This window comes from Chanos chanos, chromosome 3 (assembly GCF_902362185.1).
Source record: "Chanos chanos chromosome 3, fChaCha1.1, whole genome shotgun sequence".
NCBI classification, from domain to species: Eukaryota; Metazoa; Chordata; class Actinopteri; order Gonorynchiformes; family Chanidae; genus Chanos; species Chanos chanos.
In genome coordinates, this window is record NC_044497.1 from 17,556,148 (window position 1) to 17,570,763 (window position 14,616).

The 14,616-nt window shown below is 38.7% G+C and overlaps 1 protein-coding gene across 1 annotated transcript in view; it reads right to left on the bottom strand.

Annotated features, from left to right (window-relative positions):
* The window catches only part of sugct (succinyl-CoA:glutarate-CoA transferase), a 75,218-nt gene extending 62,161 nt beyond the window's left edge, over window positions 1-13,057 (bottom strand). Inside the window, exons 1-6 of the mRNA XM_030767621.1 lie at window positions 12,994-13,057; window positions 11,363-11,448; window positions 11,153-11,203; window positions 10,863-10,983; window positions 2,986-3,077; window positions 2,748-2,891 (exon numbers count right to left, since the gene is read on the bottom strand). Of these exons, the coding sequence (XP_030623481.1) occupies window positions 2,748-2,891; window positions 2,986-3,077; window positions 10,863-10,983; window positions 11,153-11,203; window positions 11,363-11,448; window positions 12,994-13,042 (543 nt within the window). The 5' untranslated portion in view covers window positions 13,043-13,057. The remainder of the gene's footprint in view (window positions 1-2,747; window positions 2,892-2,985; window positions 3,078-10,862; window positions 10,984-11,152; window positions 11,204-11,362; window positions 11,449-12,993) is intronic.
* Window positions 13,058-14,616: the final 1,559 nt, after the last annotated feature.

Below are 14,616 nucleotides of genomic sequence, written 5' to 3' on the forward strand. Positions count from 1 at the left end.
TGTCCTTCAGACATGTATCCATTCTTAGGAACTGCGCTGGGAACAGAAGTTCAAACCTTACCTACAAACGTACAGCGAATTTAAGATGGACATACACGGGAAGGTACTGCAATTTACGCTCTCAGTCAATAAAATGAAAACACAGGGTAGAAGTATCCCACTGCATATGAAATGCGATGTAGCCCAGGTCCTCTTTCCATTCTAGTTTTGGAAACCTGCTTACAACATAGTGTTATATCTGCCTTCTTGTTTAATTAAGAACAATATTGAAATCTCAAAAGTCCATATACAGTATCTCAACCAGAAAGTGAGCAGCCAATTAGACCTTATACAAAAGCAAAAAAGTTTAATGCAAAGTTGCTTGATGATGTGGGCCTCTATTTATCCTACTGCTACATGTTCTCTTCCCAAGTTTTAAGATCCTGGACTTGGTCTTTACATCTAATTAATCCTTTTATCCAAGCTATGATGAGAGTATGTCTCACAGTGAATCCAAGGAAATGCACTCTGAAATACAGGAGAGTCCCTTTCTGGAACTCATGAATGAAGTTTCAAAGTGAGTGCTAAATGAAGTCTTCAACTGAATAATATTCTCTATTGACAGTGACATTCTCAAAACATTCAGCAGTAAATCTAACATTACACTAAAAGAAGCATTTCAAAGATAAGCAATCAAAGTGTGGCAAATGGAAAGCAGAAATGTCAGACCTACGCCTGAGGCATGAAAAAGCACAGATGGTTTATTTTAAAAATTCTCTAGAATCATTCGTATTTTATCTTAAAGCAGTGCATCAGCTAAATTATGCAGTCTGTACTCTCCAAAGCTTCAAAGGTAAAGAACTCACCAAAACATTTACGATCAAAAACGTCAACTTAGTATCACAGACACGGAACCAGGAGAACCGTGAAAGCTCATATATTTGGGTACAGGACACCATGTTCTTTTTCAGATAACTTCCTAAAACATCAAATACCAACTTTATACCTGCCACCCACCTAATAAATAGAGTTGTGGCCAAAAATATTTCCATCAATGCACATTTTTTAAATAATGCAACATTTCTTCCAGAAACCTGTTTAAAATGAAATAATCTTTAATTATGCAACATCCATACGCGTATATCTATGATTTTCAGTGGAACAGAAGAAAAAATAGTAATTTTCACCTATTCCACCGGAAGTACTAAAATAGCACAGATATTGGTATCTTCTAAGAGTAGTTAGAAATAATTACATTCCAAGCAAGTGATTCTCCTTTAGTTTGAAATTAAACTTACCTGTGGTGAGCTGCAGGTTCCCTGCAGTATAAAATCAGTAATTCAACTAGTTTGAATAGAGAAAATGACTCCTGGTTTGTGTCACTCTGTGTACCAAAATGAGCACAGAGAAAAGAAAGAAAATAAAAGAATTGAGGAGGTCCAGCACAAGATTGTAGTTAAGCTTGGGAAACATCAAGGCTACATGTTCATTTCCAGAGATCTTGGTGTTCTTTTTTCTACCGGATGTAATGCTACCAAAACATTTAAGTTAACCTCCCTGGATATAGCTGCAAGAGACATCTTGATTTAAGATTACAGCTAAAGATTGAATGGTAAGGACAGCAGCTCTGTGAACTGCCACTTAAATTCAAGCTAACCTTCAGACACAAGGTATGACAGTTTCAACTTGCACCATCCACTCTGAAGTGGCCAGCAATGTGTCCAGATCTAAATCCTACTAAAAACCTCTCGAGACAACTGAAAACAGAAGATGGGACAAGTGGCTCAAGCAGCTCACTTTCTTGAAACCTAATTATTTCTGATGACTTGTAGAAAAATGCCAATAATTTTATTTGGGCCATTTTAGGATTTCCTGTGGAATAAGACTTAGTAAGTTATTCAGCTTTTTTGCAAATCTGGGAGAATGAGAAGAGATGTCAATAATCTTTCAATGCCACTGCTTTTTACTTTATGGGTACCTTACGGATATAGTACGTTCTAAAAGGTTTTGCAATATTAACAGTGAAACTAAGAATTGTGGGGGACCAAATACTTTGGGCAATTCAAACTCAATTTTGGAGAAAATTAAGAATTATTTGAACATTATTTGAATTATTTTTTTTTTTAACTCTTACAAGCACTTCCTTTCTAGGCTGTAGTCAGAATACACTATATTGTGTACACATGAACTATAAAGGACCTAGCATTATTTTACAAGGTTGTCGTGAGTCATGGTTGTTGTTAAATACTATTTTGAGAGGAATTATAAATGAATGCTGAAAGTCAACTACCTCATGTCTGTGTTGCCAAAATGTCAAGCATAAAGGGAAGATGACGCAACTCCATTTTCACAGTTCTAAAGTGTGATGAAGACTCATTACAACCAAAGTACACGATCCACAAGTCAGTGCATAGCATGATCTTTGGGAATATGTAACAAGTGTTGACTTCATGCTTACGTAACTTCATCTAGCATGAAGAGGGTGTAACCATACGTCATAATCTTTTTTGCTGAGTGATATGTGACAAACAAAAGACTCGCCAAAAGGCAGACCTTGAAATTTCATTTGGGCTTCATTTCATCACTTGTCAAACCTGCTTTATGGTTCCAGGACAAACAGCTGAAAGTTAAATTAATTCCAGGGCGCCTTCAGTTTTGTTTTGTTTTGGTTTTTTTTGCTTTTTTCCCTCCACAGACTAGACATTACTGATGGTGATTTTAAAGGTTGACATCATAAAAAAGGAGGAAGTGTGTCAGATTTGTATTACCTGAGAAGACAAAAGGTTACAGTCAACGTGAAGACCTTTTCCTGTCTTCTGTCTCTGCAGCAAAGCAGCCAGTATGGCCCCATGGGCGTACAACCCAGTGGCCAAGTCGGTCATGGCAACCCCGGGCCTGACTGGATCTCCTTCCTGAGAAACAGCTACATTGTTGGATGTTGGATGATGACTAAACCCACAACACTTACTCAGGCCTAAACAAACACATACAGCTTTTTTCCCTTACCTCAGGGCCAGTGATGTGCATCATCCCAGAAACTGCAGATGCAATGGAGTCATATCCAGGCTTATGTGACTGAGGTCCTGTCTGTCCATATCCTAATAGAGAGAGAGGGGGCAGAGAAAGAGAGTTAAGTCCTCAAAAAGGTTCATAGAACTATAAAGCATTTTCAGGGAAACATTCATTTTCCATCATCACCCATGCTAGCAACGTTATAGGCCAAGAACAAAACCCCCAGCTGACCTAGGAGGTCTGCGCAAATTCAAACCAAACTTTTCAAGCTGTGTGTATATTTGGGATTATGCAGTTTTCAAAAAGTACACCAATTTTGTTTTAAGACATGTCTGCTCCAAAAAAGGGAACACAAGCCATCCTGGTTCAGCTGCTCTCTCATTAACTTGACAAACCCAAAGACCCATTCACTTCTCTCATTAACTTGACAAACCCAAAGACCCATCCACTTCTGCAAAGTTGTCTGAGGTTCCCAGAATCATTCCCCCACTTCAGAGGTAACATTCATCATTTTTGATTATTGTCCTGGCAGAAATTTAAGGTGAATTTAACAGAAAATGAGGTACCTAGGCAAAAGAATACCTTGAGAAATTGCCAGAGATATGGGGTGGTAATTTCCTGTGAAACAAAAGACATGTTTAATTTTGTCTGTTTCCCCCCATATTTCTATCAAGTTTCAAACTGTATTTTCTTCTCTGGATATTCAATTACGTACTGTTGTCCTAGTACAAAAAAAGTGTTTCGGATTTAACATTTTTGATGAAATTTTCATGAAAGAATTTTCGATCATATCATTTGGGTTTGTTTCACACTTCAGTATCAGAATTCAGCTGCCCAGTACTGTTGGCTCCCTCTCTTAAAACAAACACGATTAAAATCCTTCTGAAACATCAACAAAAGACACTTAACCTCTTGCGTCAAAATCAACAGAAAAACGACTAACCCCTGAACAACATTAACTCAGACCAATTAAATTCAGTATCTGACATCCAAAAATGAGGTAGATTTCCAGGGAGTCCCATCTCTTCAGAAGCAGATAAGTGTATTTTTTGCTGAAAAATTGGAAACTGTCTCAAAAAGATTTACAGTTAAGCTAAATGAAACAAGAAGAAATGAAGTGGGTCCTGTGCTCTTATGCCAGGAAAGAGAAATGTGATGAGGTTGAAAAAGGGTGTTTAGCTGTGTTAAGCTAAAGCCAATGCTGCCTCAGCAACAATACGTTTTGAAGAAACACAAGCAAAGCATGACACACCTTCTGTGAACATGATTCTTGAAAATAAACTGGGAAAGGATCTACAGATACATACTAAGCCTGTTTTTGGCAGATGAAGACAACTCCGAGTTAGTCATGATGACTAAGGCTGATTTGTAAAGTGTCAATCTAAGCTTTTAACACATACATAGAAAAAATAAATCAATGTTTATATGAGTTTCCTTTTAACCAAAATGTTAGAAGAGTCCTCATAATAAAAGGACAAGACTGTTCACATTCACACTGGAACACTGACAGCAATTACTGCCTTTGTATATTTGCAGCAGAACAAAAAAAACCCTGAAAAAATCCAGGGTACAACAGCTACACTGCCACAACCATTAAATTTGCTATCATTCCACCCATTAAGTTTACTACTATTACTGTTTACTGAACAGCAAAAAGAACATCACAACTCCTATTAATACTGTTCTTTTCCAGCTACTGCTGAACTTTTAATTCACTTGTCTAAAATTACTTCAAGCTGACACATACCTTAATCACACTAAACAAATAAATAAATGAAAACAAAACAAACGTGGCCGTCAAAAAGTGTGGACATTGTAACCGAGAGTAGAGCAGACCATACTGATGCTGTGGAACAGTTTCAGGATCTGATAATAATGGCTAATTGAAATCATACCGATAACAGGAGAATCGCTGTTATCGCAAGCTTTGAAGTCACAAAACCAGCAACCGTTACTGTTCCTTGTTTTGCTCATCAGACAGAGTCCAGGCTCTGTTCTGCCAGCTTTGACAAAACACAAAAGGAATCCGATTGAAAACCTCAGAGCGTTTGAGTGTGGGGGCCCAGCTAACGAAGCACACATGTCGACCATAATTTGCGTTCTCAGACGCCACTTAATCTTCTTTAATTTGCTGTAAAGAAATTAAGTCTCAATAGTAAAATGAGAAAAGGGACTTTGTCGCTTCTGTGGAAGGGGGCCCTTGGTCGTCAAGAAGTCCAACAGACCTCAAACATGCGGAGAGAAGGAAAAAAATGGCCCCAAAGCATCTGCCTACCATCCTTAACCAAGTCTCATCACTACACTCTGTGAAATCCAGAGAAAAAAAAAAAGAAACAACGGCATAGAAATTTCTGAGAATCTCACAATGTTTTACTTGACGTGTTAAGGAGGGTCTGGTTGTTCCACTCGAGTTGCTGTGTTAGACTTTGTGGTGTGTGTGCGTGCCTTTCCCTAAAACAGTTTCCTTCTTTCCTTCTGAATCCACACAGGCCAAAACAGATGGGCTCTTTTTTGTGATAAAAAACAGTGTAAAATCCAAACCATCTTTTCCTTTTTCAAACAGTGCTAAACGTTATTCCGTTTAAACAGCTAAGAGATAAGGAAAAAAAATGAGAACAAGGATTCCCTATTCTGGTGCATATCGGAAGCTGACAAGTAGATAGAATTATTTAAATCATGATGCATGTATATGTACATGCACACACATACATAAAGTGTGACTATTAAATAATGAGACTGGGCTTATGTAAGATGAACCACAGCGTGTATGTGTGAACCACGTGGTGTACATTGACCCCTGAATAAACATAAACAACCCCTGAAAGTTTCAATCCGCTCACGTCTTCAGTTCGCTGTTATGCATCGGTTCAAGTAGACTTGTTTTTTCTGACATGTAAAATTGGTCAGTTCAAATATCAAGCAACGGATCAATTTGAAACTTTTGGTGAAACTGAACGAAACAGCTACCAAATCTTCTCATACGCTAAGTGAAGTTTATGGGGAAGAATGCATGTCTCATGCACGTGTGTTCGAGTGGCACAAGAGATTTTGTGAAGGACGAGAGGATGTCAAAGATGATGAACATTGCAGACGCCCATGCACATCAAGAACCGACGTTTGAAATTAACAAATTGTTCGAAATGATCAACGACTCAGCACCAGAACGATTGCAGAAATGGTCTCCATTGACAGACTGTTATTAAACAGTCATTAAACAATCATTACAATTGAATTACAGGATTAGTCTCATTATACGAGTCACACCTCGTGTATATATATATATATATATATATATATATATATATATATACACACACACACACACACATACATATATATATATGTGTGCGTGCGTATGTGTGTGTGTGTGTATACACACAGTAAACTTGCACACAAATGGTAAGGACAATGCTGTGGATGTATCGCACAATTCTGTAATGTAGAGGATCTGTTACACACTGACTTTTCTCCCTAAAATCAAAGAATGTGATTGGTTTAAAGGTGGACACATGGTGCAACAGCAGTCTTCAAACTTCATAAGTGTATAACCAGAGCAGTCATTAATCTATCCAATGACTGCATAGTGATCACAGACATAACAATGAACATCACTGATTCTGTCAATGTGTGAGAACTACAAAACAGTGATTCCTTACTTTTTTTTTTTCTAGAAGATTTGTTCTTGTAAGATCCCGTGACTACGGAAATCTTGGTGTGTCCTTTTCACGTTCCTGAATGGTGGAACAAGTTGCCTCTCTGAATCAAATGATCAGACACACTGGACACATTCATAACATACCTCAAAACTCATCTCTTTCAAATCTTTGACCTCTTAACCACTAACTTCACTGTACTTGTCGGTATTTTAGGAACAAGAAGTATGTTTTTAAAAAATGGCTCAATAAATCAGTACAACCATACACAGCAGTAGTTTTTGTACACTGACATGAGTTGATTTAAGCCTGTTTACTATGGTCATTTGTAAGCTGCTTTAGACAAAAGGGTCTGCCAAATGACTATGTAAATGTAATGTAAATGTAAAAATAGCATAGTGTATTTCCCACATTAATCAAACACATTTTACTCGTGGAACAAGTAAAAACTCAGGTACTCAGTAAGACTCACTATGTCCTTTTGTAAAAAGAGAGTCAAAGAACTAGATTTCTCGAATCTGACAAATCAAAATAGCAGTTCATTAATGGTCTCGGGTTACAGGGGAGAGCACATTAAGTAAGTAACAGACTGATTTGATCTTTTGACCTCCAGGACTACAGCAATAAGCTAGCCTTGAACAGGTTTTCATAGAAAGAAAAATAGACTTCCAAATTAAACTGCCCCCAGTGGACCCAGCATTCCACTAACTGTTGCAGAACTCACTGTGTGTGTACAGTTCTAGTATTCTCTGAAAACCTGCGATGTCAACGTCTGATTAATTCCCCATGTGTAGACATCCAGGTCTTCAAAACACCAAGTGAATTATGTCTCATATCCGAGACATTTCCGCATGTTGCATGCCAAGTCACGGGTCTGAGCCCCTATCGGGACATGGGCAGTTACATAAGCAATTACTCTCCATAGATTGCACAGGATCAGTGTGTTGACAAAATTGGGCCAAAATAAAAAATGGGTCACTCCAAAATCGCCAGCGGATCACGATTGTGGTGCCCTCAAGGCCGAAGCAATCAACCAATGAGCAGGAATAAATCATCTGACAACGTGACAGCGCAGGGTCAACTTCAGCTAAATCAAACAAGGCCATACGGTGAACCAACAACCTTTTTAAGACTGCCATACCAACAACCATGTAGGCTGACCCTATATAAATGCCTCGCTTTTCACTTGATTGCTGTATCAGACTAATTATGAGTCCAGTGGGGACTTGAGGGTAGCAAGAGACTGGGAATGATTGTTTTCTTAAGAGTGCTGCTGTAAAAGCTAACCAATGTCTTTTCCACAGACCGAGGCATGGTCTGTTTCATTCTTATCTCTTAGGGCTCCATTTAAGCCTCATTATCCACTTGTTCAGGTGGCAGTGAAGAGACACAAAGGCTTTGGTCAGAGGAAAGCAATTCTGAACTGTTTTTAAAATCCATTTTATTTGCCTGGTCTGGTTCATATTCATTTCTGAAAGTGAGCCAGATCTGATTTTAGTGTGAATGTCATGGTGGTTCTATAAGACAACTTGAAGCAGAGTTTTGCAGCAAATGCATCAGTTTATGATGGGTGGGTGGGGGTAAAAACGGGTAAAAGCCTCAGGATTTTGAGCAGCTCTCACTGGCTTGGCTGTGTGCAGAGCGATTGATGGATGAGAAAGATGAAATTGATGACCTTGTGTGCCATCACTACTAATCCTCACATTTTTCACAGTCAAACAAATGCAGAGCACTGATGAGATTAACTTGTCGCATGGAAAGTGACCCCATAAAAAAAAAAAAAGAAAAGAAAAGAAAAAAAAAAGATAACCCATGGGCCATTATTCTCACCGACCTGTTGCACATTTCCAATTTGATTGTTCTTGGAAACAGATTTTTTTTTTTGTCACATGGCCTACAAATAATTGCCCAAATCCCAAATCATGACCAAGGAGGTGTAATTTTCCACATGGGAAATGTGGCCAAAGGCACCTCAAATATCAGTTGAAAAAGTCACTGTCTCCACTCTGTCAATTGTTCTCTTATTCAGCTCACTGATTACAACAGCGACATTGGTGAATGGCTGATATTTGGTAGTTAACAAGGTGTGTTTGTGAGGCCTCTACTGGAAAACATGCAGAATTGAGTCAAAAGGTTTGCGATGCTCAACAAGGCACAAGTTTCTCATTTCATCATATCATCTCACATTTTAGATTCTCATACACAGCAGGAAAAACATACCTTAAAACAGGAAGAAATTAAACAATGCTGGATACGCATGATGAATCATTTCCATTTAACTATTCACCCTGCACAATTTTAATGAGGTTTGGTAAGTGATGCATTTGAATTTTTACAAGAAGAACGGGACTTGGGAATTTGGCTACCATAACGATCGTTACAGAGAGAGCTGAGGGAAAACAATTCAAGTATTTGCTTGCATTTCATTGCTTACCACAGTAGATATGATTATAAAACTGTCACAACGTGAAAAATGTAGACACAATAAAACACTTTACATATGATTTCTTCTCAAGCATCCTTGAGTCAGTTTAGGGCATTTTCCCCAACTTCACTGACATTGTTATTCTCCAGAAACAAACCATTCCTGGTGAGTATATATCAGATACAAACGACATTTGTTGAGTGTATATTAGATATGAATCACTGCTGCTGAGATTACATAAGGTATGAATTAAACCTGTTGAGCAAGGATGTGCTGATGAATATGATGATGAGTAGTATTTCAACTGGACATGGGGACATGCTTGGTTAGTGAGGCAGACAAGGATCACACAGACGTGACTTGTACATATTACAAAAACCATTACTAGTCACTGACCACATTACTGAATTTGCTGAAATTGGGGGGAAAAAACACAGTGAACAGACCAGACCCCTATACTCTATAATAATGAGAACAGTCCAGTATGATCATAAACAGATCTTGAGCACCCTCTCATGGCTACTTGGCATAAAATCAGGGACCAATTTGCCATTAGAACGAGATGACCAATGGACCATAGCACAATAGCTTGGCTCAAAACAACAGCAGACAATAAGCTCCATGTGTTTAAAACCTGACTAATAGCAATTTCCCTTTCTGTCACACTTAGTTAGTCAGTCATCTGTGCCTAGGCACGGGTTCGAGGTTAAACAAAAAGCATCGTGGCGTTAAGTTTGAATCTGAGCCAATGAAAAGTGAAAACAGTCCTGGCTAATGTACAAATTAATAATTACACTGGTCTATGGAGGCACCGTTTTGGCTAGCTTTAAAAATATTGCTTTATTCTAAAAATACACATGAGCAATGTCGCCACAGTTGTGTCTTGACCTCAGTAGTGAATGTTACAGTTCTACAACCCCAAACTGAAACATGGGGAAAAAATTTTAAATCAAAGGCGGTCCCTTGCTTATATTTGTCTTGGGAAATGAGCAGCACATGATCATGGACAGTAATCAAGACCTCCACTTTCTTATCTGGCCTGACGAAACAGAGGATTTATGGGAGTGAGGCACACAAAACCAATAGCTCAAGCAGCCAGCATGGTGACACTCTCCATCCGTTCAACATTAGTGTGGCAATGGAGCAATTTTCTGTGTTCCAAAAGGGCTAAAAAAATGAGGACAGTTAAGTGAAATTAGCCATTTCCACAAGGCCAGGGTATATTTAAAGCATCAGTGGAGATGGTTTAAAACATGCAAAGCCCAAATTAGGACTTGCAAGGCAACGTCCACAAAAAAAAATGAAAGAAATCTTCACCCCAGTCATTTACTGGCTACAATTAAAGACTTGCTTGTAATTAACAACAGCACTATCAATTTACAAATGCTCTCTTCATCTTTTCCTCACTCTCTCTCTCCCCCCCCCCCCCCCTCTCAGACACACAGTCCTTTCATATTCTGTTTCTTATCAAACAGATACTTCTCCCATATACAGTGCCTCTGAACACAGTGCCAAACATCCAGCAATGTTTCAAACTCATTGCCTAAAAACAGCTGTAGGACTGAAACCAAGACTAGTCTTTTTTTTGAGCAGTGGACCACCTTCCACAGTATCATATGGTTTCCAATCTCCGACCAGCAGAAGATTTTTTCTGTGTCCACTTTCATATATAAAGATCCAGTTCAATGTGTTAGCCTAAAAATAACATTCTGTCTGTGGCGAACACATTGATTTGGAGCTATAAAACCTCAGACCTCACTGGGTTTTCCCCAAATGAGGTCAGAGAAGCATACCTGAGATGGAGCAGTAGACCAGCTGAGGAGCAACTTCACAGATATCTCTGTAACCCAGTCCCATCTCATCCAACTTGCCTGGCAGGTAGTTCTCAACCAGGACATCACACACTCTGGCCAACTGAGAAACACACAGTCAGTGATGGGAGCTTTTATGTCCATGGGTTCATACACAAAGTGATTGGACAGTAGGGGACACTGCATTAAGTATAATGATTCGTATTATAGTATTATAGTAATGTGATTAGTATTATCACATTTGCATTACAGGCTAAATGATCATGTCTCACCTCTCGTATAATCTTGGTCCCTCTAGGATCTTTAAGATTTACAGCAATGCTCTACAAGAAATACAAAAACACACTGAGAAAGAAGTACATGTCCAAGACCTATGACATTTTAAATGTGAGGGATATGAAAACATTAGTCACAGGTGAGAACACATTTGGTGTCTTACCTGAAATATTCTAACTGGCATTGAGACCCATTGAAATGACTACCTTTTTGTTCCTGTTGACACTGAGAAAATAGGCACTCTCTTCACCCACAAAAGGAGGTCCCCAGGCCCGTGTGTCATCACCCAGTCCTTTCGAAAAACAAAGCAAGCAAGTGATGACACACTTCGGGTGCACATGCACGTCACTATTTAACTGATCAGAGCAGATCAGACACAGTAAAGTATTAACAGATTGTGAAAAATATCACAATAGTCTTGCTAAGAAAGCTGGAGGGGCACCTGTAATCTAAAGAGGTGAGTCTTGGTTCAAACAAGTAACTTCCATGTATCAGTTCAAATCTTGGTTAAGTTTATCTTCCTCATAACACCTTTTGCAATTCAGTTCTTGTGAGCATACCATTTGGCAAAAACTACTTCTACACTTGCACTTTGCATATGTCACAAATTGATTAAGAGACTGGATGTATGTGAAGGCAACCTACATTTATTGAGCACAGGGCAGGCAAGGGTAAAGAGGCAAAGGAGCATAAATCAGGAACAAAGCAGGATAAATGCAGAATTCCAAAATAATTCTCAGACTTATTGGGCATAAACACAGGTAAAATCATATCAGACAAGACAACGCGAGACAAAGTTACACCAGACTAATGCTGCGTCCGAAATCATTCACTCATTCGCTGCTCCCTACTCAATATATAGCGTTCGGTACATAGAACACTCACTAGAGGATAAGGGCAGACAACTGTTGACACATTTCGGACACTATTTGGATGTTAAGCTGCTACATAATCATGCGCCAGATATTTGTACTTATTATCTCTATCGCATAAACAAATGCCAGAACACCTGATTCTGATTGGTCTGTAAAGATGTGCCTGCTTTCATGAGTCAGGCTGCAATGCATGATGGTCTAAGACACTCAATGAGGGGTACATCGGTTGTACACTACTTTTCACAATGTATTGTGGGATACTTTGAGTGCACTATATAGGGTATAACAATTATCACTACACATTCAGACAGCACTACAGAATGGCGAACTCACAATATAGTGCACTACATAGTAAGTGGTGAGTGATTTCAGACACAGCATAAGTCTTCACAAAGAAAACTAAGCAAAACTACCTTCATTTATACAAACAGAACACCAGAGTGGACTGACAAATACAGGTGTACCAGATCATTAGATGATTAACTAATTCAATCAAAGAAAATGAGGCAGTGACTACACGATGAACACAGAACACTAGACAACCAGCAGAGGGCGGAAGTGAGAGCCAGAGGCTTTGCAGCACTCATAGTTTACCTTTCAACCACAACTAAAAAACTGAACAAAACTGTCCTTATAATGTATTATAGAGCAACAAGAGACATGCTCAAACTCAGGCAATGTGCTCACTGTTCATGTTGTTCATGTTAATCTTAAATGGGTACACGGAAAATGTGGTATTGTAACTGAATTGTTGCTATGGTAAAGTTCTCTTGGCAGCACTTTGAACCAAATTAGATGCTTAGTCTAAGAGTTCTAAGGGAGTTTAATACAACAATCCCTGTCCAAACCTCAACACAAAACTTTAATGCTTCGAAAACTTTATCATACATGTATGTATCTATATATTGTATCTCTGAATTGGCTAACATTCAGGTAACCATGCTGGTTTAATGTCTGCTTACCTGGTCTCTCAACTTTAATCACCTCAGCTCCCAAGTCCCCCAATATCATTGTGGCAAAAGGACCCGCCAATACTCTGGAGAACAACGTCAGAGTTACATGTACATTTATTTCTCCATTCTTTGTGTGATGCGTTTTTTTAATGTAGTTTATTTCACTGCACAAGTAAAATGTTTCAGTGCAAGACCTTCATTCTTTCAGAGTTGGAGAAGTCTTACCTCGTTAGGTCCAATACTTTGACGCCATCTAGCGGTTTAATTTGCTCCTTGCCTGTGTTTACATATGACGGGAAAATTAAATGTTTGAAATATCAGTTAATGGATGATTTGTTAACATTCTGACAGTTTACTCATTATCTTTACATTAACCATCAAGACAACTGTGATGTCTTCAGTCAGCAAAACCCTGGTGGTTCATTACTGAATTTCGCTCAAGTGTTCATGTTTAATTGAACAGATGGTGGAACGGCATTCAATAAGGAAATACAGTAATAGTACGCAAATGTTAATGCTGATAGATGTTAATAGTGGTGTATTGTTTGGTAATTGCCTAGCAACAAAAGTCACAACTAAATTATTGCATAAATCACAATTACAGCCTGTTGATTCCGATCTACGGAGAGGTAATTTTAAGATTATATTATGTTTGGCCATATGGAAGCTCCATAATAACGTTAATGGTTTTACGATACCTATGTCATGAGTTAATTTCAGCAAGTTGCAGGAAACTGTCAAAATTCACTAATCCACTAACTCAGTGCATGGGTTAAAAGCATTCTGAGTTGGAAAAACAACAAAGGATATCATGTCTAGTAACTTTAAAAGTTCTATTACTGTCCATATCTATTACAGTCATATGACGAGAAAAATACTGCTTTTACTCCCGTTTATTCAGTGAAAACTAAGGTGGCTAGCCTTGATCTATTTGGACTATCACATTCTGATGATGGAAGCAACTGCCACCCTCTTGCACATTTCCATGTGACAAATACCTTGCTCTTTAGAAGTAAGAAGCCTCTTGAAAACCTCTCTGCTCGTTTTTAACTGAAGAAGACAATGTCGTACTCTGTTAAGAGTTGTCACACACTTGATGGAATTAACCACCCCCGACATCTTGCCCTAAGACGTTTGAAACACTGGACTGAATGAGCGTGACGCCGTAGTCACTCGAGGTGTACGTAAGCAGGCGGAACCAAACGAGTGGACCGGAAGAGATCGATAAACACGCGTGATTGAAGTAAAGGGAATGGGCGGGAGTTGGATCGCACCAAAGCCTGAGCAAATCAGGCCCAACTTTCACTATCAAAATTGCTGAGACTAGGCCTACGGTGCAAACTTGTAATTTTAATGGTATTTGCCTTTTACCTATGTTTGATAATACAATTGAACCATAACATCGAAACATTCTGAAACATTAACGAATGAAGACCTGTTTTTTGCACCCCTCGTTCATGGATATTTTTGTTCTCTCTTTATTACACAAAATGAACAAAGTGGATCCCTTTATCGTTTGTCAGTATCGCGCAACCTTCATCAAACTGTAATCTCGATCTTTTTTTTTTTTTACCCCCCTTCTATTTGTTTTTGTTTGAATGCCCATCTGCCCTTTGCCGAGAAAGATGGGCA